At 40.6% G+C, this 26,329-nt stretch overlaps 1 protein-coding gene across 4 annotated transcripts in view; it reads left to right on the top strand.

The window, feature by feature from the left end:
- The window catches only part of oxr1a (oxidation resistance 1a), a 176,930-nt gene that overhangs the window by 580 nt on the left and 150,021 nt on the right, over positions 1-26,329 (top strand). For 3 of the 4 annotated variants that reach the window (XM_086219158.1, XM_086219155.1, XM_086219153.1), the window contains exon 2: positions 16,267-16,337. In XM_086219158.1, coding sequence (XP_086075284.1) covers positions 16,321-16,337 — 17 coding nt within the window. In that variant the 5' untranslated portion in view covers positions 16,267-16,320. Of the gene's footprint in view, positions 1-16,266; positions 16,375-26,329 lie in introns of those variants that run through there. The other variant, XM_086219159.1, reaches the window with a different exon arrangement.

The following is a 26,329-nucleotide window of genomic DNA, read 5'->3' as shown; positions in this document are numbered from 1 at the left end:
AACTGAATATTATAGTCGAATAAAAGCATTGAAATTAAACCTAATGTATTTAATTGAAATCAACTTAACGTGTCTTGTTATGATAGACCAGTGAGGATGTTAATCATCTCTCCTCTGAAGCCATCTGAGGTCAGTGTGAACATGGGGGTGTAGAAAGTTCACTCCTCAGCAGCTCCAAAGCTCTGAGGAAGACAGACTTAATGAATTGAGTCATCTGAGTCTGCCCAAAACTCCTTCCTGCAGAGCAGCATGCAGCTAAGCCTATTACTCTATTGCATAATACAAAAAGGTATAGCCCCCTAAGGTGCAGAATGAGCTGCCTCCAGGGTGCGATGTGGGGATCCTGTATACTGTCGGCTTAATCTCCTATTATACATCCTAATAAAACACACGTCTAGTGAGGGTCAGCATGTTCAGGTGCCCAGCTCGGAGTGGAGCAGTATTGCTGTCCTCAGAGAGCGTCTGCGCTTTGCTGGTGCGCAAGTAGTTTGTTTGTTCAAGGTCAGTTACTGTAGGAGTTGTGTTGGTGCTTAAGTGTCAATACTGTAAATGCGTAATCATGAGGGTTTTTTTAAGGGGTGAGTAGTTGCTATGTACTGGGATCTACACTGCAATTTGCTCCATAATTTACTGATGGTTTCCAGATGAACCTGAAAATGCGACTATCTGTATTCCACTTGAGTCGTCTAAAAATATGTGCATCAGGTCATATTAGGACGGACAAAACTCTTTATCTGAAAATTGCCATTCCAATTTTTTTAAACAAATAATTGCAAAGTTGCACAATAGTATGCTATTTAATTTTCTATCTATCTATCTGCATAGATATATGAATGTACACACACATTCATATTCATATCAGAGGGAAATCCTTTCTACAATTACATTTTAATGAACGTGTTGAGATTCTAAGGTTTATATCAGGGTAAGGGACTGTCACTTAAGTCTAATGGATGATTTAGGGACACACACGCACACCACCCACACACCTTGAATGATGACTCTCACGATCAAATTATGCATGGTCCTGCTGGCTTTGATTAATCCCTCGCCCTGCCGTCATCAGTGAGCACTTGCTGTTACCAATTGATTACTGCATCAAGATTTATGTTGATGAAACAGACTTAGATTCACACAATAAATGATTTCATACATGCTGCTTCTAAGAAGAGACAAATTCAATTAGTTGACTTCTAATAAGGATGCTTCCTTATTGGCAAGACATTTGACTGTTTTTTCAGCTGATCAGGTTTGATGTTTTGTCAAGATGGCTAAAATCAAATTTGGCACCTCTGAGATTCACCTGTGCAACGGTCTAAATAGATGTGGTGTTTTAATAGCTGCTACTATCTCTGCAACCTCATTAATGCATGCACACACCCAGCTGCACAGACAGTCGCGCACACACACATACACAGTCACACACACACACACACACACACACACACACATACACAGCTCTCAGGCAGGGCCCAGAACCTCTTCGTTAGCGGGAGGAATACAAACACTGTATTATCAAGACCTGAATTAACTTGTTGCTCATCAGGGGGTTTACAAAAAATATACATTGGGGAAAAGTGACTTTGGGTGAAATGAATACTTTATAATGAGGTGATTTGGTTGATGATACTTCCAGACTGATGTGGTTTGACTTCTTGCAGTGGTGAATTAGTGGTTCTGCATATAATTGGTTCTATGGGCATTCTCTGGTTTATAAATGCTTCCGTTCCATGTAAAAATGACTTATCTGGGAATAACTGTCCCTCTGAGTCATTAATTGTTCTCATTTTTTTTAACCGCACAATGTAGCCAGTGAGGAATGAAGTTATTCCTAATGCACTTTGTGTGGCTTTACACTGTGGTTCTTTTGAGAGCTCTTAAAGTAAGCAGACCAGAGGGAGCCGCCATCTCTGGTGCAGACGGAGCTGCTTTTTGTAAGCGGTTGGTGCTAATCCACGTTCAAACCCCAAACTAAAAGACGCTTTAGAATGTTGGCCAGTAGCTGTGATCTGAATTAAGACCTGCTGACAGCCATTAACATGCAAAATAAGCATTTTTATATTTTTTTTTCCAAAGTTATAGTTTTGGGTGATGCTGCTTATTGTTAGTAATATCAGGGAGCCCATTGGGATGTTGCAAAACATCAGGAGGAAAATGTGCTGGGAGGGAGGAAGGAGAGGATCTAGAATCCACAAGAAAGCAATTAGATAATGACGGAGGCAGTGATAGAAAGGTTTGTTATCCTCTGTTGTAAAATGATTCCGGGAATCCAGATGAAAATAAATTGTAAAGCTTCTAAGAAATTATGGGTCCATACTATTTTTGGACATTGTCAACAAAGATGCATTAGGGATTCCAAGACACGACAATGTTATTATGCCACTCTGATGTTTAACATGGTTCAGTGAAAATGACCCTGCCTATGGAACTCAGGGGCAAACTGCTCTTGTGTTACTGACTGCTGCCTTTGTTGAATATTCTTTCAAATATGCATAGCCTTTTTATTTCTATCTTCTGTGTCCAGTTTAATTAAGAAACTTTCCTAGATGTGTGCTATAAACGGAACACCCCAGGACACAGTTAGCTGGAAAGACCTGGTTACATGTTTTCATTGAAAAAACAGAGCACAAGAGAAGATTGTGCCAGCAGGAACTGATTATTATTTTTTTTATTCCTGTGGCAAAATATTTGTCATCCTGTTGTCCTGCATTATAGACTTTAAATCTGTGTGGACATTTTTTTCTGATTGTTTCACGTAAGTGCGAAACTATCTGAACTATCTAAGTGGCACATGGAAGACCTTCTGTCACCACAAAGATTCCAGCTGTAATTTCACTTGTCCTCCCTTGTTGTGGTGTAAATACCCTGCGGAAGAATGATTTGTTGTCTTGCCCATCTCTTTAGTTGGCTGCCTCACTGTTATCCTGCTGTCTCATGATGATAATCTCAAAAGAGACTTACGGAGGATATGTATCCTCTGCTGTCCTCCTTTTAAAAAAAAAAAAAAAAAGAACAGGTGAACAATAGGGAGGACAAACGGGCAGTTAGAGGATGTAGCTTAGTGTTGTGGAGCGAGCTTGGTCTGGGTCCTTAATAGCTTTACCTACATACAGTAAACAGCACCATGGGACTGGTTGGAGGATTACAGAGGATTTGCCATGCTAAGCCCCAGGAACTCAGTCCAGTGACCCCCCTCTCAACCCCCACCCACTACATGTCTCCTCCTCCTCCCTTGAGCAGAGCAACAAACCAACCTCTTCCTCTCTCTCTCCTCCCTACTTGGTTTATTTGGCCCATAATGCATTGGGAAGCTGGCCATGTGACCCAAATCACTGATTATATAGATAGGATGAAGGCACTCTTTGGATTTTGATCTTTTGTAGTGATTAAATCTGTTTTCTTAGAACTGATTAGGGAATCTGGATTCATATTATCTGTTCTTCTCAGGCAAAAGTTTTCCAATGAATCTGCAATTTTCTCTCTCTGGTAAAACTTATCATCCAAATGGCTGTGGGGCAAATAAAGGGCATGTTCAGAGTGCATTTCCCTCTACAAATGGAGTAGTAATGTGACAGGCAGATGACATCCATCACAAAACCGTGCCATGTAACTTGATGGGGAGAAGGCAATGCTGTCAGCAAACTAAAACTTGATTTGGCCTCATCACTTATGTTGAGCCAATATTGCTTTTGGTTCCACTTGGACACTGCATGAAGGCTGATTGAATCAAAGCAAGGGGACGGGGCCATTTTTGACTGACACTCCACAGGCATTTGTCTCTGTCAGCCTAATATCATGCAGTGAAATGACTCAGCAGATAACAGTCCCCAATCCAACTGCGTACGTGTCTTTAACTCAAACTGACAGTGTTCCAGCTCCCCCACATACTTTGCCATGAGCAACTCTGCTGGAAAGCTGAGGTTTTGTCTTTTTCCACAACATTTTCATTCAGCCTCTGTGCACTTAGAAATAAACATTCACAGACAGAAATGGATCAGCCAAGGACGGCAGTAGTTTATTTTGAGTAAACCATGAACTGTAAAGAGGAGAATCCCAATAGTTTTCTTGCAATATTTTTATCTCAAGGGGCTAGAGTTCTTGACTGAAATGTATGAGAATCATCTCCTGGTCTGAGTTTTGAGAAACTGATCTGGCGTTTCCTAATTGCGTTGTTGTTTGTGCCACCTTCTTCATGTAGTTGCTCTATGACAGGTTTTTATATAATATGCAGGAGATGGTATATCTCATGAGTACAGAAACACAATGTGATTTCATTTTGAAAAAGGATGAGTATTAATATGCCAGGTTTCAGCTGTTTACTATGCCATACTGTTTAATTGGAAGGCAATATATACGGTCATGTCCGATAACAATACATATCCTAATATAACACGTTTTCTGCTAAATATGTCAACTGTGTATATAATCAGTACAACGGGATATCTATTATCCCCCAAGCATAGTCTCAACAAATACATAGGCTAACCTGAATACTTGGGGACTTCAAATTTTTATTTGTTGCCATGGCAATCAAGAGCCAACTAAGTTTTTGATGGTGTTGTTACGTTGACTTGTTACCCACCGATGACACACGACAGCAGGCTTTTAAGAACACTACACAGGCAGGTCTAAAACAACAAGCATCTGGAACAACTTTAAGGAGAACTAACCCACAGAAAGCTGTGGGTCCAGATGGCATTCCAGGTCAGGTTCTCAAGGATTGTGCAAGTCCACTAGCTGGAGTGTTCAGACATCTTCAACCTGTCTCTGTCTTCAGCAACAGTCCCAAAGTGCCTGAAATCTGCCATCATTGTGCCAGTGTCTAAAAAGTCCACCATCTCCTCTCTGAATGACTATCTGCCAGTGGTCCTCAGTCCGACTGTGATGAAGTGTTTTGAGAGACTCGTCCTCCCTCATATCCAGAACTCCATCCTAGCCACACTAGACCCACACCAGTTTGCCCACAGAGCAAACAGATCCACAGAAGATGCCATCTCCCTCACTCTTTACACCACTCTGACTCACCTGGACAGACAGAGCATATACATGAGGATGTTATTTGTGGACTATTGCTCTGCTTTTAACACAGTCATCTCTGGCAAACTTACCATACCACTCCACCAGCTTTTCCTTGGCTCACAGCTCTGCAACTGGATCCAGGACTTCCTCACAGAGTGCCTGCAGGCTGTGAGACTCGGGCCCCCACACATCCTCCAACATCACCCTGAGCACAGGAACACCACAGGAGTGTGTGCTTGGTCCCATTCTGTTCTCCCTGTTCACCCATAACTGTGTCCCTGAATTTCACACACCATGATAGTGAAATATGCAGATGACACGACTGTGGTGGGGCTGATCACCGAAGCCGATGAAACAGCCTACAGAGAAGACATTCACAAGCTGGTGCACTGGTGCAAACCTATCTCTGAACGTCGGGAAGACCAAGGAGCTCATCAACTTAAGGAAACCCAAGGCTGCTGAATTCACTCTGATTTGCATTGGGATGAAAGAGTGGAGAGAGTGTCCAGCATCAGGTTGCTGAGAGCTCACGTATCTTAGGACCTCACATGGACTACGCACACCGCTACACAAGTTAAACAGGCACAGCAGCAGCTGTTCCTCCTGAGGACACTGAAGAAAGCCAGACTACCACACGAGATGCTGGTAACCTTCTACTGCTGCTGCATTGAGAGCATCTTGAAGTAAGGCACTTTGGCGCATGGTATTGAGTGCACAGAAAATAACCTACGCAGGCACAGGGCGAACATGAAGAATCCACGCAGAAAGATCCTGTGCTTGAGCCAGGACTCGAACTTGGAACCTTCTTGCTGTGAGGCGGCAGTGCTAACCACAGCTCTGCTGTGTTGCCCCTACTCTATTCTACTCTATTCTATTCTATTCTATTCCATGCTACTCTATTCTATTCCAAGTTTGCAGAGATTATCCCAAAAAAGTTGAATGCCAGATTTGCTTAACAAAGCTGGCATTTCACAAATCCACCCAGTTTGGCAAATGACCTGTCAACAGTTGGTCACTGCTGAGTAGTGATATTTGCTAGACATTTCTATAGCTCTTTAGCTGCGGTTGGTTTTCTGTTGAATGTTGATTTGGATGAAGCTTAAATTATTCACACGTAAGCTTTGAAGCCCAAAAAATGGTAATCGGGACAGCTCTACACATAAGAGGTATTTTACTCCATATTCAATTATATTTAGCATTTTATTAGTAACTAGGGATGCACCAGTTGCCTGGCCAGTGACAGGAATTGCCTGGGTTTCTGCATGCCTGGCCTAATCGGTAACTGGCTGGTCAGGTCTCATGTGTCCAATTCCTAACTGGTCACTTGCCACAGTGCGCTACCATGCTAGAAATGGCGGCAAGTCTATTTTTGACAGCCAGTGCATCAATCTGAAGAGAGCAGATTGAGCCAAACAGTAAATTGCAAAAGTAGATCTGACAAAGACAATATAAGCATACTTAACGTGCATGTGATAGAAACCGATAAATCAAGAGACAGTATCCAAATCAACAGAATATAAGCTAGCAGGCACCTGGAAATTGCATCTATGTAGAGCATCGATGTGTTTGGCGTTGCCGATGGAACACGATGTAGTCATGCCTGCTGGAAATTTGGGTTCAAGCTTGTAATTTGTAAAACATGTAAGGCAGAATTATTCCGTTTGGGAGCCACATTAACACAGTCCGTACAACAAACCTAATCAGACACTTAATACTCCATCACCCTCACTGAGCCTGGCCACTTTGAGGAAGCTAACAAAGTGAGAATGGCTAAGGCTAGAAGTTAGAGCTGAGAGTCAAGCACTAGCCATCAGCCTCTCCTATCTTTCATTGGTTGCTGCTTTTAATTGCTCTTGTTTGATAAGGAAAAGATAAGTCAGACAGCTGGATTTACATCCACTCATTCAGCCAATCATCAGAATTTTATTTGTACCTCTTTCCAGGAGAAGAGCACTTTATGAGGTCCTGCCAAAGAAAAAACTATTTGAATTTACCACAAAAATTCAAATTACTGTATCTCCGTTGGTAACTTGTGCATTTTTTTTTTATCATATGTGTAACAAACTACAGAAGTTTTTACATGAAGTATAAAAACGGTACATAGAAAACACTTGAACTGTAGTTGCAAACAAATGCAAATAACCTTAGGCTTTAAATGTGAATATCTCTGAAGTATCAGAACCAAACATGTAGATGGTCTGTACTGTAGCCTGTCATGTGTTTTTGGCTTTCCAACCTTTTCTAGATGTTAGTTGCAATGGCAGACTTTTGAGGCTGTCCTTTGTAGACTTTCCATGATGTTTGATGTGATTCTTGAGGCGGTGCTATGCCCTCACATGGACCATGTAGAAGATAGTAAAGTGTGTAATTTTAGGGTTCATCTCTTCAAAAAGTTGGGGACACAAATTAAGCTTGTTGGATTCATTATAGTTGGTGACTTTAGTGTCAGTCTGTGTTAGGATTAGTTGAAATGGCATATTAATTTCTTGACCTTGTGAATAGAATGTCTGACATATAATCTTACCTCTTCGCTGGCTTGTTCTTCAACACATGATGCTGCCCAAGGTGTGACTACAAAAAGGATACAGGAGACAGACACACCGTCTTTGAGCTGAGACATGAGACCTACATGTGGTTAAGCTGTCACATAACAGAAAAACATCCTATAATGAAAGTTGTTGAAGCACATGTTTACAAGTAAAAATAAAAGCAAGGGTACCAGGGCACCTGACATCATGGAACGATGGAGACTTGAAAGGAGGTAGGGGTAGCATCAGCCCCACTATAAAAACCAGCTACAAGTTTGTTAATTTCCTCTGGAGCCGCAGCTTTTTATTTCCTCGTTGCTCTTTGAAATTATGCGAGTCAGCAGGAAGGCCATTCATTCTTATTGGAACCCTGTGATCCCTGATGTGTTTGTGAACCTCCTCTTAGCCACATTAAAAGAGAGCCTATCCTATTTCAGAGCTGTAGCACAAGCGGCACCATTCTCCTACTCCCCCCTTCCACCAGGGTTGTAGATCCAAGATCAGCTTGTAGGTGCTAACTTGAGGTAGCATTCTTTGCAACTGACAGACACCTATGCATGGGTACTCATGTACTTGTCCCTTTCTGCTACAAGAACATATCTAACCTTAGTATGGTGATGCATGGTGGAGTTGTGTAGAAAGGTCCTCTGTGTAGATGGCCATTTGACTTTCTGGTATCTTTTATTTGCAATGTCACAAATGTGGCGATGCCTACTTCACTCAGTGTGTTTGGGATCCCTTGAGCTGAGCTATAACTCAGAGCCCTACATTTTGATTTTGATTCTCATTTGGGAACCTGATTCAGATCCCTGACCTTCATCATATCTCTGCTTATTTTGTTGTGTATTTGAATTGATTATCAGGCAGAGTTTGGAAAGTTGTAAATGAAACAGATTATTGAACGAAATAGGTGTGACTTTCTATCTGTACAGTGGAAGTGGTCATTTAATAAGTCGTGATAGCTCATTATTTTACATTCCTTGCTTTTGCATCCCCATGTGGTGGCTCTAAAAGCATTCTTGCTGTAAAAGATGAAGATGTATTTCAGGCAAGATTGATCCTTGCGCTGAATTATTAGGCGGTAGAATACAAGGAAATAAACTGGATGACCAGTTAGTGACTCCCAGTGGCCTTCTTTGTAACTTTTTTCTAAATATTTGGACTTGGAAAAATTTATATTGATTTCATTCTATTATCCGGGGCAACCCAGCCATCCAACAAATGCACAATTTACTTTGAGCTGAGCTGCTTGCTGAGCTTCAGAAACACCTGAGAAGGTAACAATCATGCATTGCCACTGTAAGTCAAATGCAAAGATGAGAGTCTAAAATGACAGAGAGGGTGTTTATTCGTTACCCAATTAATTGACTGAGCATTTCCATAATGGCATTGTGTTTCCTTCCAGGCTAATGTGACCCCTATTATTTCAGGAAGCGTTCTGCAATCAGGCTCTGTGTGCCACCAGACATGGCCAAGGAAATTAATTGGAGAGAAAGAGGAGACGAGGGACTGAAGGGAGAGAGATGTAAACAGTGGTTAGGTGTTGACAATGGGACAACCAGGGGATGAGTCATCTCACTGCAGCACTGCACCGGACCGGATTGAAATGCCATGGCAGTTGTCGAATGTCCAGCTAATTTTTTTTTTCATTTTATTTTTAAAATTAACATTTTAGCTGATATATATTTAAACTTACTGCCCCACCAAAATTCTCTGGTTTTATTATGATGCAGTAGGCAGGTATTTATATTCCCAGAATTCTTTATTGTGATACTTTGCCCTGTGCTGTGAGAATACCTGCACATTTAAGGTGTGTTAAATCTGCGCCAGACATTTTTACACACTAGCCATGTCTAATAAACTGTCCCTTAATCCTCCAGTCTTGCCATCAGGGTGTGAACTAGCAGGATCGGGTTGGTCAGATAACTTGATGGTTAACTCCCTCACTTGTCAGTGGTGTATCACACAGGAGCTGCTTCTTCTGCCGCAGACCTAACCTACTCCAGACCAGAGTGAGAGGTAAGATTAGAAGCCAAAGCATGTACAAGGGGACCCTACTATTCAAGTCCCATGGACATATGTGTTTACCATTCTTTGAGTATCCCATTGACTGTGGTGCACAGATAATGAGGATCTCTCTGGAGACGGGCAACCCCCTCTGTCTTTGCTGATGAGCACCTTTGCAACAATGCCAATTTTTCACAGAGGGAATTATTTACACTTGCCAGTCAGCGGGACCAAACATAGCCAGTAAAACAAATCACATCAGTCTCTTTCATTCATTCATTCATAAGAATGTATGATAAAGACCCTACATCTGAAAGAATGAGACTAATATTGATTTACATGCCATAATCTATTCATTTACTGATGTATAAATGTGATTGTCATTAGATGTGCTTGTGCCTGAATGATAGAGCAGCAATTTTGAAAAGTCATGACGCATCCCCACAGTTGGCGATTTCTTTCCAGCTCTCTGTCTCTCTCTCTCTATCTCCATCTATCTGAGAGAGATAGTGAATTATTTAATTTTCTTTAGAGAAATCTGTGATTCTCTACCTCTCATTTTTTGGTGATTTTTTTTTTTCCCCCCCACCCATTGCCAAAGAAACCCGTTTTACAGTAACTCAGAATCAGGCCATGGCACCACATATCATGATTGTGGTTGTCAAGGTTTGTTTAACTTCATGTTTTTGTCCAGGGCCTAGGTTTATGTCACTCTTTTCTAATTTTTGTTTTTCAACAGGTCAACCCTCAAGCCGTTAAAAGTAAACCGATCATGACTCCAATCCCAGTTAAGAATAGGGTTAGATCTCCTCTGTAGCCATCATTCAGTCTTTGCTCATCATTCTCGCTTGCTTCTGAGGCCTCTTTGTACAGAAAATCAGTGTTCTTCAGAACAGTGGCGAAGCTGTTCCTTCTGTTATGTGATTTGTATTGTTTTCCTTCCTGTGTGCTTCTTACTGATTTTAGCTGCATGCTTGGCCAGCTAATCCTGCCCCGGATCAATACTCCACTTGTCCAGCTCACACTTTGGATTTCATCCAGAAAACAACTCAGGAGATATCTTTATTTACCTTGTTTTCTTATTTGCCATTCATAAAGTCAGTGGGCAGGGAAATTTGAAACTTGCATCAAAAATGGTATAGATTTGATAGCACATCTATGCTCTTGCTGTGCTAGAATCTTGTGGTAGTGTTAACTGCACTGGTTACATGGTGTAGCTCATCTCGGTTTTATATAAATTGGTCTGTCAGGCCTTGGTTTAAAGCTGCCCAGCGTTAGGCTGAACACACTGCCTCTGTGTCATTGTTGTTTTACTGTTGGCAGCTTCAATGTAAGCGCTGACTGCAGCAGAGACCTGCTGTCCCTTCGTCTCTCTGAGTGATACACCTCAATCCATTACATGCTTGGATGCTGATAGTGTTTGTCAGGATGCTCTGCATGCTCCGAGACAATTAACCTGAAACACAAGGCTGGTTTAATGAAGCTCAGCAGGGAAAACATCCTCAAACAAGGTTCTTTTGCCATGGAGAAAGAAGTAGACAAGGTCCATTTGTGTCAGGAGGAACCACACGGCTCAACTAGCATTGTTTTGATCGAGCTTGTGCACCAGTGATAAAAGCTAGAAATGAACACAGAAGTAAATATTGCATATAAAAGGAGAATTAATTGCTTTATTGGACCTGCATACTGTGTTTCCCTTTAGACTTGCCACCTCTCATATGTTCCAGCTCTTGCTCTTGTTGGTTGAATTCATCCAAAATTTTAAAGGTTAAAATTTTATTTTAAGGGAAAAAAGGCACACACATGCTCACCTCTGCACTGTTTTGTTTAAAAGATGTTGAGGTTTTGGTCACATAAACCTTTTTAAAGACCTTAAATTTCAAAGTTCCACTATGGTTCAATCCAGCACATAATGCAACAACTCACCTCCAAGAAAGAATCCTGTATCTATTAGAACATAGGATTTACAATTCATACACTATTTACTATTACACTATTATCCATCAATTTTCTCGACTGCTTATCCGTTAAGGGTTGCGGGGTGGGTGGGTGGATTGGCTGGAGCCTATCCCAGCTGACTTTTGGCAAGAGGTGGGAGTTCACCCTGGATGGATCGCAAGTTTGTCACAGGGCCATGAGGAGCAGTTAGGGGTTCAGTATCTTGCTCAAGGACACTTGGACATTGGTCACCGGGGGAAGTGAGGATTGAACCACAGACCCTTCTGTTGCTAGACGGCAACTCTTCCTCTGAGCCATGCCACCCCATTTACATAATTAATAATGATTAGAAAAATAGAATTCAGTTCCTTCTTTTGACGAGGTAAAATACTGTTTATAATATCTTTTTGTAGTTTTCATAGATGGTTAATGTAGGTTGGTGCGAGTGAAGTTAGAAAAATGGAGGAACACCCAGACAAAAGGCATTGTTACAACACAACAGCTTTTGGTCCTCAGCCCACCACTAATGCTGAATTCTGACCACAGGAACTATCTCCAGGGATTAGGAACCTTGCAAGGAACTCCGTGTGTTCAAAGGTGACTGATTTACCCTGAGAAGCATCCACGCATAAGGGGTTCGTGCTTTTTAGTGCTTTAACAATCAGGGCGTGGCCTGCAATGCAGAACATTTCTGATTGGTCATACTTGCTGTTTTATATCAGCTGCCATGTTTAAAAGTTGTTGGCTGTGCGCTCCATCCATTTTCTACTGCTTATCCTGTGAAGGGTCGCGGGGGGTGGAGCCTATCCCAGCTGCCTTCGGGTGAGAGGTGGGGTTCAACCTGAACGGGTTGCCATTCCATCGCAGGGCCAACACGTATAGACAGACAACCATTCCAGCTGTCAGCTCACAACTGTGTAGTTTCTTGTCAAGCTTTGATTGTTGTTGTGCTTCTTCAAATATATTCTCATAGTTTATTGTCATTGTAATCGGTCTTCTCTGCATCATCTCTCGGGACTTCAGGCTGCAGTTGGAATGCAGCTTACGCTGGGAAACTTATAGTTCATTAAAGAGAAGTACCAGGAACCTTAAGTTGGAATGCAGATTATGGTTTAGTTTGGACTGCTAGGGAAAAGTCCCCCTGTATTAGAGCATTTCATGGCGGAGAATGAACGACTTTGTCTCTGCTCCTTAAACTGACTCTTGTGTTTATCAGTGTGCAACAACGTGAGACATCCAAGAGCTTCCAACAAACTGTGTGAGAGTCTGCCTTGCACAATGTTCACATTTCAGGCAGCCACTGTCTTCTAGTGTTGTTCACTATCCTCCGAAACGCTTGTGGGCTTGGAGCTGTACTCTGTCCGACCCAGGTTACGGTTTTGTTGTGCACTGTTATTGTGGTGCTCTGGCAAGCAGGAGGAGTTGATCAACAAATTTTGGTCTATGCCAAATCAAAACTGAACCGTGACTGTCAGTCTTTACCAGAGTACTTTGTGTGAACGTGTTCAGCTCCCAAGCATTTCCAGTGTTGCATTAGAACGTGTCACATCAGAGTTCTTGATGGTGCATCATTCTACCAACATAAACCACTGTGCATCACGACTGCAAAGACCATACATGTCAGACAGTAGTTTTAGTATTTCTCCACAGTATCAATAATAAGTTGCTGATTGGGGCTGACAGTATTGCTGTCTTCAGTTTTACTGCTATCTTCTATGCTATGATGTAGCTTACAGGGGAAACGTCTTGGTTTTTGCCCACTGGCAGGTGAAAGTTGCCTCTCAAAATGCAAATAATGGTTAAATGTATTTCCTGATTTTATTTTGGTCCTGTTTAGACCCTGAAAGTGTGGTTGTTATTTTTCTGAGGGGAGTGATTGGTTTGGAGAAGCTCTCTGTGTAATCATCTCAAAACCCTGCAACACTGTGACGAATGGGAGGATGAGTTACTTTGCATGAAGCAATGGGGAAAAAAAATGTTTGGCCTCTTGGAAACTGTCTCCTTGTACTCCCTGGTCTCTGAAATTTCCCTCAGATTAAAGAACAGTTGGCTTTAATGAAATGAAATATTTTATAATTGCCTTTTGACTACCTTGTTTGTGTACCTATAGCTTTTTATGGTGAGAATTTTCTTATCTCATTAATGTCGCTCTGCTGCACTATTGGAAATTTTACACATCTACCAAAGTAGAAGTAGTTTCAATGTGATATACTGGCTGTAAACCACATTCAACTTTAACAAAGAGGCATATGATGGCAATAGTGAAACATCTCTCTCAACTCTCTCTCTCTCTCAACTCTCTCTCTCTCTCAACTCTCTCTCTCTCTCTCAACTCTCCAGCTCAGGGACACATTCCTGACAGGGGAATGTCCAACATACATTCTACACCTCATGCCTGTAACTTAATGGTGTAAGCTCAGTGTGAAGCTAAGCTAAAAACAGTTGTTGCTTGAAAAAAGGCACACGCTGCCTGCAACCTGCAGAAAAGAATCCCAGCCGCTGATGTAACCAAGCATCTTGGCTTCTCCCAATCAAGCAGGATTATTGAGAAAATAATAAATGGGACAAAGAGGAATGGACTTTTCCATATGTTTTGGAAATTAAGATACATTTTGCTAATTCACTTCATTTTTTCCCAGAGTGAGCCTGATTTAAATATTGGCGTCTGCAAAACCTTCTATTGGCCGAATCAGTGGTAAAATATGTGCATACCAGCAAAAAAATCAATATTGTCCATCCATATATTTAGCACGACTGTGGGGTCCATGTTTTTTTTTCATCAAGCTGAGTCTCTGTTTCCTGGTTTGTTGATGCTGGTCGTAGCTGTAGGCACACTGTGAGGTGATCATCTTACATTTCTGACATGGTCAGATAATTGCTAGAGGCTGTTTGGTCTTGAAACTGTGACGTGTGATATGCAGTGTTGTGCTAGTTACTGAAAAACAGTAATTAGTTATAGTTACTGCAATTCAAAAGCAACTCAGTTACCAACTCAGTTATTAAAACCAAAAAGTAAAGCATTACTATTAAAAGTAACTATTTAGTTAAAAAAAAAAAAAGTTCAGAACTGTCAACATTGTAACCTCTGTACTACTTGACATGCATTTTCATCACTGAACTGAACTCTGCTAAGCAATGTGGTCTATATTTATACAAACACTAAGATGTTTCAAAGTGATTGATTGATTAACTTTAGACTGGCTAGCAGTAGCACTCCCTCGTTGAAAAGAACAACTTAGGCGCTGTTGCTTAGGTGCACGGGGTGAGGTGACATCTGTGCCGGTCCCTGACCTGCTAGCTTTAGCAACAAGTTTCGTCGCTGCTGCATGCTGTGTGCCTGGATGCTTTGATAGATTAGAGCTGCTTTTTGCGGCCACAAAGAGGGTCTTAGTTCCGAGACATAAGTTGCATTTAACATAAACATTTTTCTCCTTCTGCTCAACGAAGGAGAAGTAGTGAGCGTACTTCCACGTGAAGAAACTTGCCCTAGGTTCCGCCATGATGTCTTGCACGTTCTTGCTGTTATGAACAAACACGCCCCCACAGCGCAGCTCACTCTCTTCCTGTCTCTTGCACTTCCCCCAAGCCCCCCTCCCCCCCGACACAGGAAGTAAACACAGTGGCTCAGCCGAGATAGTAAAATAAACTAATAAACGGATCGTTTAGTAACTATAACTGAGTTATTGAATTTTAAAAATAATGCGTTTGATTATTAGTTACTGCCAAAGTTACTTTTTTGGCAGTAACTAATAACGCAATAACGGGTTAGTCCCAACTTTGGTGATATATGATATGTGAAATACTAAAAATTATGACTTTTGGGGCTGATGTTGCCCTGTGAATCCTGGAAGCCACCATGTTGGGCACTGCCATGCCTTTGATTGCTTGGAGTACCCCCTCGGTCTCCATGTCACCTGAATGAATTATCAGATGCTTGCAGAGTCGCACTACTTGGTTAACCTTTACACCTTCAGCTTTGCCTTGCTCCCTGCCAGTGTGTAAGAAAGAAGAAACACACTCTGGGTATTGTAAATAAGATGATGTGTGTGCAGGCTTGTGCATCTAACAGCTACGTGGAGGAGCAGGTAGACTGGGCCGAGCCGGCCACTTTAATCACCCCATTCTCCTTCCCTTTCCCTCCCTCCTTCCCTCTGGCCCTCCACTCATCTCATTACAGACAGGACAGGGTGAGAAGTGGGGCCTGCGTAGAACCTGGCATTAATTATTGAACCCTATCTTATTTTACCCTAGCTCCTCCACAGTCTCTGATAACCTTTACATATAAGAGCAGAGGCTAACTTGCAGCCATTATACTGTGTGGAAGCTACAGCCTAGGTGTACTCTACTGTATTTTACTGTTTGACGATTTAACCATTCTGAGACTGTGCTGCCTCACATCCTGCAGGTGACAAGTTCGTCTACACAAGCAAATATGTAGATTTTAATTGTAGTTTGATTGCTCATATTTCTTACTGCTGGGGTGGAGCCTCAGGGCCAATTAATTTCATCCTATTTTCAATGGTTGAGACAAGGTGGTAAAACAAAGAATTATAACTGCCATTTGACTTCAACATCACGTTTGTAATGATGGCAGATTTATGCACCACTCACTGCCTCCCGCCATGTCTAGTCGATTTGAATTGCTCAGTTGGAGTCCAACTAATGGAGGTTGTTGAGGTCAGCTTGAGCAAGACATCCAGACATGACTGCTATGCTGAAAATCTCACTGTTATCTCCCTCTATCCCCTGTCGTGTGTGTGTCTGTGTCCTGTAGGTTTGAAAAGTCAAGCCCAGATCCTCTGAGCAGGAGAACGAAGACGCTGCCAAGATGTTCAGCACCAAAAGGTCAGCACAATGTCACTTTTCATCGACTCTAATCCGGGTAAAATATTTACAAAATTGTTTAAATTCAAGTACACTACATCCAATCCATTTCTACATTTGTATGTGTAGTACCACAGTTCACAGTCAACCCATGACAATCCATCAGATGTACTCGAGGTGTAAATAGGATGTTAAAGAAGCTGACTTTACTGTCCCCTATACTTGTGTGTACATTCTGTGTTTTTAATGTGGCTTGTGGCAGCATGCAGTGTGCATAAATCATGTGTGGTTCGGCTTTTCTGGATGTTGGTCACGTCACTTGTCCGGAATTTGGGTTCAGTAGATTTGAACACAGATGGCTCCATGCTGTTCCCTTGATGTTGTTTAGGACTACTCGCAAAAGATTACAGCTCGCTGAGGCTGTTGATTAGAGTCAGAATGTACCATTTATTCTCTCATTGAAAATGATGAAAATTATATTGATAATAATTTGGGTGTATGTAATTCCTTTTAAAAGTCCCAAGACCATTTTACATAGGGAAGTAAACTAAAAGGCATTCATTTGTCATGAATAATAATTTTCAAAAATTCAAGTACAATGTATTTTGAATGATTGTGATTTTTAATGGTCGTATGGACTTAGTTTGACTTAGTTTTTACAGTCATTTGCTGCATAGTAAAGGTGAAAAAAACTTGCAGCTGTATGGTTGGAATCAATAGGGAGTGATATTTTACATTCAAAGAACACATTTTACCAGAGAAAAATCATGAAAACAAGCCCCAAACATGTTCTGTATCATTTGGTGGAAAAGTCCTCATAATTATTGTGTAAAGAATTTTGATTTGCAGTATTGTAGATAAATGGTGTCTTGAGTCTACTTGGTTCCTCATCAGAAAATCCAGATTAATCTCACTCATTACTGTGAACTAGGGCTTAAAAAAGTCCTTGAGCAACTAGAGTAATTCCATTACTGAAATTCCTCGAGGCAAAAATCCTCATTTAAATCTGAACTGTACTTTGGTTTGCACGTAGGGATGGGCACTGAAATTTGGTATTAAGAGGCTGAATTATTTAAGTCTGGAGTATTGATAGGTTTAAGGTTTGATATAATTTATTATCACCCTGCTGCAGTATATCTCCTCTCTGCGTCAGTGCAGTTCCTCCGTACACGCACATGCAGAACACATACACACACGAAGGAGGTCAGTGCGTTCCTCTTACCCTATCGGTGTCTGATCTGTTGACATTTTTCATCAGCAGGATGTTTCATAAAGCCATCCCAAAACCCAACCCATGTTTATTTTTTTTCCATGTATAAATTCACTTGCGATCAGCTGTATGTGGAGGATACATGCTGTTAATGAAAGAGTTTATTAAAACAATGGAAACTAATATGATGGTGAATGACATCGACACCAACCAGGTGTGCTTATTAGATTAAACAGCTGTACATGGAGGCCTTTACATTAAATAGGAGAGTCTAATGGTGTGTCCCAAATCGCATACTTCCATACTGCAGACTTAAAATTTTCAAATTGAGTATACTAAGCATACTATGCACTCAATCGGGCAGTGTGCGATTTTTCGAGGGTGCAGTGCTGTCCCAAATCGCATACTGCCCCGCGGTGCACTCACCGGAAATGACAACGCAATGTCTTCTTCTACGCCGATTTGTGACCGGCTAGCACCGCATCAACATCAGCTAATTACCGCCACCTTTTGCCTGCGCTTGTTTGTCGATTTTTGAAGCAGTAAAACAGCAAAATGAATGTTCATCACGCATTGTTACGCCACAATCGGTGCCGACAACACAATGTCCTCCTTCTATTGGCTGAAGATGCAGCGGTACAGTATGTAGAGTTTATTTGTGTGATCGATTTAGCAAAACATTTTGGTGACAAGTCATTTTGTTTTTTTCAAACCTGTGTCCACACAGAATTTCAAACTTATCCCCGTTATTAAATGTAAAGATGACTCTGTACAAGTCAGTGTCGACCGACTCTCACCACAGCTGTCCGCCGCCATTTTTATCGACGAAATGAGTGTGGCAAGTGTCGCACACTCAAAATCTTGACCAATTTGAGTACGTCACCTAGGTACTTTTGCATACTCAACTCAGAATTGAAAAAAGTATGGATAGCATTGAGTATATACAAAATTCAAAGTATGTAGTTTGGAAGTATGCGATTTGGGGCACACCATGTGTCTCTGTCAGAAACTCAGACCTTTTCAGAGCAGAGCAAACAAGTGAGGGAGGAGAGGAGGCCAGAAGTTGGAAGGAGAAAAAGGTGGCAATTTGGTGAACCAATCCCTTGTAGGACTCTGCTTCAGTAAAGAAAAGTAAAAAAAAAAGTCAAACTAAATTGACTTTACTTAGTACTTTTACATTAGCATTTCGTACTTGTCCATTTAAGTGTCTTGTCTTATTTTCTCTTTTGTATAGTACCATTGCTTTTAAATAAAGCAAAAGTAACTAAATTGTTGCAGAATGCACAGTACTTATCCGATTACTTGGCTAATCGCCCGAATAATCAATAGATTACTCGATTACTAAAAGAATCGATAGCTGCAGCCCTGCTCTGAACTTGTGTGTGCGGTCATTCCTCAACAAAATGGTTTCTCATTCTTTCTCAAACATATAAACTTAAACTAGCATACATTTTTTTTCAATAGCAATGACCGTTAACCTTACACAAAAATAAAGCAACATCTGCAACATTATTTTCTGTATTGTTCAAAAGATATGTTAATGAATAATTTCTGTTATTTGTAGGTATACACAGTAATTGCGCGACATTATAATTGTGATCCTATTCATTGTGCGGCAAAAACTCCAACTGCCCCAAAAATCTTGACCAGTGCATCAACAAATACATTCTCAGCCCAAAGACAGGTTGTTGAGCTCGCTATCGGTGTCAGAAACCCTACATAGCTGCACCTCAGTCATTTTCAGCTAAAAATCACTGGGAAATATGGCCCAGGTTGAAGCATCCCAGAATTATACTAGCTACAACTAATCAGTGACAGAATTGTAATTTACTACCTAATTTATTATACAACTGATTAACACCCTTTACACACTCCAACTTCTCCAGCAAGGACTTAACGGAAACACTTCCCATTTGTATCTCAAACCAAGGTTTGTGCTCATGTTCATACATTTGTCTCCCATACGTCCAGTCAATCATGTTGTGTTAGTAATACTTAGGACATGAGTTGCTAATATTTGACCTTGTCTGTACAAACACTCACCTAGACACACACTGTGTAGCTAAACCCTTGAGGGTGTGAAAGATGTGTATCAATGGCAGCCGAGACCAGTGTTGGAACCACACGGTTAGATGAAATTGACATTCACCTGTCTAATGCTGATTTACAGCACCAAAGATTTACCACTGCATTAGGGAGATATTGATTGCTTCTTTGCCTACACAGTGATAGTGACACCTTCACACTCCGTACAAGGTTTGGTACGCCTCAGTGCCAGCAACTGCCATTGCTGAGGGCTTTAAATTCTCGGGCTGTCTCTTGCAATATCTCAGGAAAGCATTTTAGGATTTTCCTCCAAATTTTGTGTTGACATTCTTCTGGATGAGGTAATTAGACTCGTGGTCAAAGGTCAAGTTTACTGTGACTCGTTAAAAAGAGTATTTTGACCATAAATGAATTAAATTCTAATAGAATAAAATGATAAAGTGAATATTTTCTGGCTGTAATTGGCAGAGGCATGAAGCTGCATGGAAGTAATTCTAGAGTAAGCAAATGGGCATTTGGTCTATCACACTAAAAACAAATATTTGTGTTTCATAAGAATGTGATGAGGACTGAGTGCTGTCTGTCACAATGCTGCCTCCATCCACCTGTCTCCCTGCTGCCTGTGTGATCATTATGCCGTGGCTGGGAAGATGATTAAACCAGGCTGACTCTTTATCTCCAGGGAGCTGTGTCAGCACCACGGATGACATGGATAGGCTCAAAATGACTGTAATAGGCTGCTATCTTGAAATTCAAAGACTCAAAAAGCTCATTCTCATTTTTTGCTGAATACGAAACAAAACATTTCTCTCTTTCTAAACTGCTGAATTAAACATAAAGTGGCAGAAGAAATCTGTGTATCTGCCAAATATTACTATTTGCTGTTGTGGCTGTGGGTTTTTAATATTACTTTTCTTCCTGGATTCCCCGAAGTAATCTCCAGCACTTTCGCACAATGCAGGGGTGTAATTAAAAGTTTCATTAAAATTTAATCAGTCAAATGTCTTAACATAGCAATTTGTCTTTTGATTTGAACGGAATGAAGTACTGAACAGAGGCTCGGATAATGAATTCAAAGCATTGTACTTTGCACTTTCTTACTTTGTTTCGTGCTTAGTCCTTTTAAAAAAGGTTTCACCAGTCTGGATCATTTGAGAGTGCAGCATGTCTGCAGCCTGATGGAGGCGACATGTGCTCATTAGGATGTAACTGGAGTGCTCTTAAACACACTCTTTTTATTCGAGGGGAGAACTTTCACAAAGTAATGAACCACAGCTTTAATTTGGGTTACTCTCATTTGCAATGTCTGCTTTTACAGAACAAAGAGGAGAAATATTTCAAATGAATTTTAGTCCAATTTATGGTTATGGCCATTCTTCTGCACTCTATTGTACTAGTCTGAAGCAACTGACATGTATGTCAAGCTGACATCATTGGCAACAAGGACTTCTGAGTCAATCTTATTCATACTGTCCCTTTGGTGGGATTTTTTCAAGCCACCTAAGCAGCCACTAGTGAATTTGGCTTAAGTGGAAGAATGACGGTTTGAAATTTTAAGTGATGTCTAAAAGAGCTCAGACCTAGGAAAAATGTATTTATTTATGAATTTTTTTTAAAGGCATAAACACTACCTGGATCCAAACAAGCTGGGGTTCACATCATCAACATCATACTTTAGGCAGCCTTAATGAATATGTAGGCTCAGTGTCTGAATAATGCAAACAACCTTGAAAAAACACTTTTTTTTAACCCTTAAACAAAATGCCTTTTAAGAATTGGGGCTTCAAACAAGGCAACAGCAACAGAAATGTTCACATATCCACCCACAGATGTTGCAGTCTGCATTTATATGAAAGGTGAGGTGCTCATCAGGCTGTATCGTAGCGTATGCTTTAGTGGGGTACGCTGCCGTTTGATGCTGTAGTTTACAGTGTTTCTGATGCCAGAATCAATCTACACACACAACACATTTAGACTGAAGATTAACAAAAGATTTCAAAGAAAGAAATGTTTTCTCCTGGTTTACCACCTATGGTCATTAGCTCAAATGTCCCCCCTGTTGGTTATGGTAACTGTCAGGACACAAACTGTCAGGACAGCATTTTCTCTGGCAGGCATCATGGGGAGGCAACATTCCAGTGTCACAACTAGACCTCTAATTGCTGTCAGTAGGAGCTATAATGAAATTACTGCAATATGAGTAAGAGTCATTAGTTATAAAATGTAGCCCTGGAGTAAGTTTTGCCAAACCATTTCACAGCTTTTCCACATTTAACAGTCTTGATGCATCATATTTCAGGCACTGTACGTTCATGTGGCAGTTTCACTTGATGACTCTCCACAGAATCGGTACCAAAACCACCAACATTATCTGTGGAACCACGTGTTCCGTCGGTGCTACGTGTGGTGTGACCTTGACATAGTCGTGCATGTTGATGACACATGTACATTCACCTTAGCCCTCATCTATACTGCGATCAATATGTCATATCCTCGCCATGGTAATTAAGCCTATAATGACAAGTTAGTAATTACAGTCTTAACAAAATACCAGATCTGACATTGACCCCCCACTTATCTTGACCTTCTTTTGGAGTAATTGGATATCTCATCGTCTGTACCTCTGAGCTGTTGATCGACATCAAGGGGCCTTGCACTTGATTACTTATGTATGCTGTGGGAGGAGAATGGTGTCGAGGGAGTAGCATGCATGCTGGGATGTCTTAACCCCCTGCAAAGGCCTGCTGATCCAGTCATTATTACCAGGCTGCCATCCTGATGCTGCATACTGACTCACCTTGGACTGACCTTGAGGTGTGTTGCAACAGTGTGGCTATCATTCTCCGTCTCGCACGTTGTGAACGGTACATCTAATCTAATCTATCCCATAACCAAACTTTCTTCAGAAACACAGCATTTTGAAGGTATTCCATACTTTCTTACATATTAAGTTGTTCAGACAAACTGAATCACAGTGCAATGGTGTTGTGCTGTTATGCTATCTGTCAGTAAATCCACAGATGAGACTACAAAGAAAAAAAGACTATCCATCTAAAAAAGGAAAAAATTTAAGGTGGTTGTCAAGTTTTAGCATCACCCCTAACTGATCAAAGACCAGCGTTTTTCTCTTGACTTACCATGTAGCTCTTATGTTCAACAACCAAACGGGTACTAACTGTAGTAGAAGAGACAAAAAGACAGTTCCTCCACAGATCAAGGACTCTGTGTAGACCACAATGCAGAACAACTACAGCAAATAATTTCCTTTGACTAAGGGATGAATAGAGCTTGACAGTTTGGTTCCAAATGTAAAAATCCAATTCCTACTCGCCACAGAAGTGTTGATTAGCAACCGAAAGTTGTAACCATCTGAGGTTAACCCACCACGAGTGAGGAAGTTGTAAAGTGAAGGTATCTGCTCCTGTAGATGTTTTAAGATCAGGATTTATCTGTGATATCAAATAATTGTAACACTCCCCCAATCCTGAAGGGATCAGCACCATCTTAACTGGTGGAGCACAGTGTTACCACGGAAATGTATACTAAACCCATCACGGCCATTTTTACTCTCACAAATTCCTGCAATTGTTTGAGAGGAACTTGGCAACAGAAACATGATTTTCTTTTCTGACTAGAAGTGTGAAATATTTTGAAATTGTACATTGAAGTTTTCTTTAACATCAGTTGCGCTGTTTCTCACAATCACAGAAATGCTCAGCCATTTGAAACAACTTTCTCAAATATCATTTGTAATGCCAGTGGGACAAGTTCTCCCTTAACTGCTGAGATAATTATGTCTAACGTTCTGTTTTTCCTGTTCTATTCTTTTTATGTCAAATCAAATATTTTACATTCAAAACCATTCTTTCAGCTTGTTCCTTCATTCAAAGGCTTAAATCTCTTTATAGCAGGATTTTCTGAAAAGTAAATGGAGGATTTGAACCGAAAATTCACTTTTTCAGCTCCTCCAAGAATTGGACAATTCTTGATTTAAACGTTGGTAGGAGCTGTTTCCTTAATCGTTCACCCACTGCACCTGCAGAACACAAAGCAGTCATTCTCTTGGTACAGCTAATAATATCCTTGAAAATATAGACAGTCCTTCCAGAATTTTTTTTTTTTTTTTGTGATTGTTGGGGGCAAAAATTCTTGATTGTGCGGCACGTTTTCTTAAAAAAAAATGTGGTGGGATAATGTGGAAATGTGAGATACCTCTGAAATTTTATGAGATGGAATTGCAGGAATTAGCAAAAATTTCAGGAATTTGCTAAAACTGCAGTTTGATGAATGAGGGGAAAAAAAACAAGTGATTCCCCCCAACATTCTGTTCTCACTAGACTACGACCTGAATGTGAAAAGTAATTTCTAATGACTTCCTATGACAAGCTAGCACATTATATGAAAGAAAGTGCTGGGAATAATTAAGAAGACCCTATTATGCTAATTTCAGGGGCTTTTAATACAGTGTTGGCCCCATGTGGGGCACTATTGAAAGATGTGATCAATAAAAAAACTTGTACTTGTAAAGTGTCATGAGATAACTTTGTTGTGATTTGGCACAGTACACATAAAACTGACTTGGAAAACAGGGACTGGTGTAAATGTACCCTCGGAGAACTTCATCTGAAATAAATGAGGCATGCAAACAGTTGTGATGTTGGAACCTTCTTCTAATGAGCAGTGCAGCTGAGTACAAAATCTTGATTGATTTTTTTTTTTTTTTTTTTACTGAGACCTGTAAAGACACCATTACAATAATCTAGCCTACTAAGAATAAATGCATGGACCAGTTTTTCCATGTCTTGTTTAGAGAGAAATCCTTTAATTCGTGCAATGTTTTTGAGATGATGATGGGCTGATTTAGTGATAGTTTTTATGTTGCTCTTAAAATTCAGGTCTGAGTCCATAACAACACCAAGGTTTCTAGCTTAGTCGGTGGTTTGTAGTGTCATTGAGTCGAGTTGGCTGCTGACCTCAAGCCTTGCATTTTTGGGACCAAACACAATGACTTCTGTCTTGTCTGCATTGAGCTGGAGAAAATTCTGGCCCATCCACTGATTGACCTGTTTCAGTGCACACACAAATGTGTTTCATTTGTTATGTAAGAAAAAAATAAGATTCATAAACATGTTGCTCATGCACACACAAATGGAAAAAGAAATCACAAATATATACATCTAAAAGTATTTGCAGTCTTCATCAAATTCATATTTGTAGCTTGTTACATTCATAAATAAACCGTTGGACCTGCGTTTCCAAAGTGCTTTTAATTTGTAAACCTCGCTGCATTTGTGTGTGAGACTTTTGAGACTCCCTGACATGACTCCTATCCACAAATGCGTTTTTTTTTTTTTTTTTTTAAAGGAGATTATCTGTAGCCAATCACCCAAGTTCCCCCACACATGCCTCCACACGTTGGGTGTTTATGACATCATTAAAATGCCCACAGACAGCCAGAGCATCAATGTACTTGGGCAAGAGGCTGGAGGATTTTAGCACTGCTAAAGAAGACAGGAGACTTCAGCCAGATGGCCTCTGGTCACTCAAATGTAAGTGAAAAAATATCTTTTAAGTAAGTCTTGTTTTAGAATAACGAATGATTGTTTATCATGAATTGTGATGTTCACTCACATTGTTAGAGAATTATTTGAAACATGCTAGGCGTCGAGCCACGTTAAGTTGGGCATACACTGTGTAACGTGAGGGGAGAAGCCAGCAATCAGTCAGGGACAATCAGGGAGGAAATGAGAGCTGTTACATTCATCCCAAAACTATAATATTAGGACTCATGAATAATTTTAATACCTGAAATGGTAAACACAGCCGATAAACCAAGTAAAAATTACCTCTCAAGTACGTTTACTTGCTGTCGCTGGAAAACAGGTTCTTGAATGTAACTCGGTCAAAGTAAGATGAGATTCAAGATTTTTTGGGCATTTTTTGCTATTCTGTGAGGTCGTGCTGCACAGTAGATGCTGATAAAATGAGACATATCAGACTTGTATGGGATGGGAGAAAATCGCCCTGTTACTTTACACTGGGCTCTTCCCTAACGTTACAGTGTACGCCTGACTGAATGTGGCTAGCCACCTAGCACGTTTCAAATAATTCTTTGACAATCTGAGTTAACATCACTAGTCATGATAAACAATCATTCATTATTCTAAAACATGACTTACATAAAAGAGATTTTTTTTTCCACTTACATTTGAGTGACCAGAGGCCATCTGGCCAAAGTCTCCTGTCTTCTTTTTTGGTTTAGCAGCGCTAAAATCCTCCAGCCTCTTTTCCAAGTGCACCTCTTTAATTGCTTTTTTTTTTTAAGTTTTATTTAAAAAATACATATACAGAACAAAGCTGATTAGTCAATGGTACAACAACACAGAAACGTAAAGCAATAAAAAGAGATCATAACAAAGACAAATAATGCAAAAAAAGAGAGAGATAAAAAAAAAACATCAACCACACAAAGACTTTTCCAAAGTAAAGTTCGTTGTCAAGGCTTTTGAGTTTCTAAGTCCGTTGATGATGGTGCTGTACTGATGAAGTTCCTGCAGGAAAACTGTAAAGTTTGGATTGCCGTCGGACCATTTCCTCTTATGAATATGAAATTTACCTGAAAATACAACAAGTTGTACGAAGAAGATGAAGTCCTTTTAGACTTGGTTGTCTTCAAAATAAAGAAAATTGTCCTTTTCTTGCAGATGCCCGAGTACATTGATGCTCTGGCTCCCTGTGCCCATTTTAATGATGTCAT

Source organism: Aulostomus chinensis, chromosome 11 (genome assembly GCF_037954235.1).
Source record: "Aulostomus chinensis isolate RoL2024-O1b breed Wild chromosome 11, RoL_Achi_v1.0, whole genome shotgun sequence".
Taxonomy (NCBI): Eukaryota; Metazoa; Chordata; class Actinopteri; order Syngnathiformes; family Aulostomidae; genus Aulostomus; species Aulostomus chinensis.
Note: the sequence above shows the minus strand (reverse complement) of the source record. Positions and strands in the feature narration are given on the sequence as shown.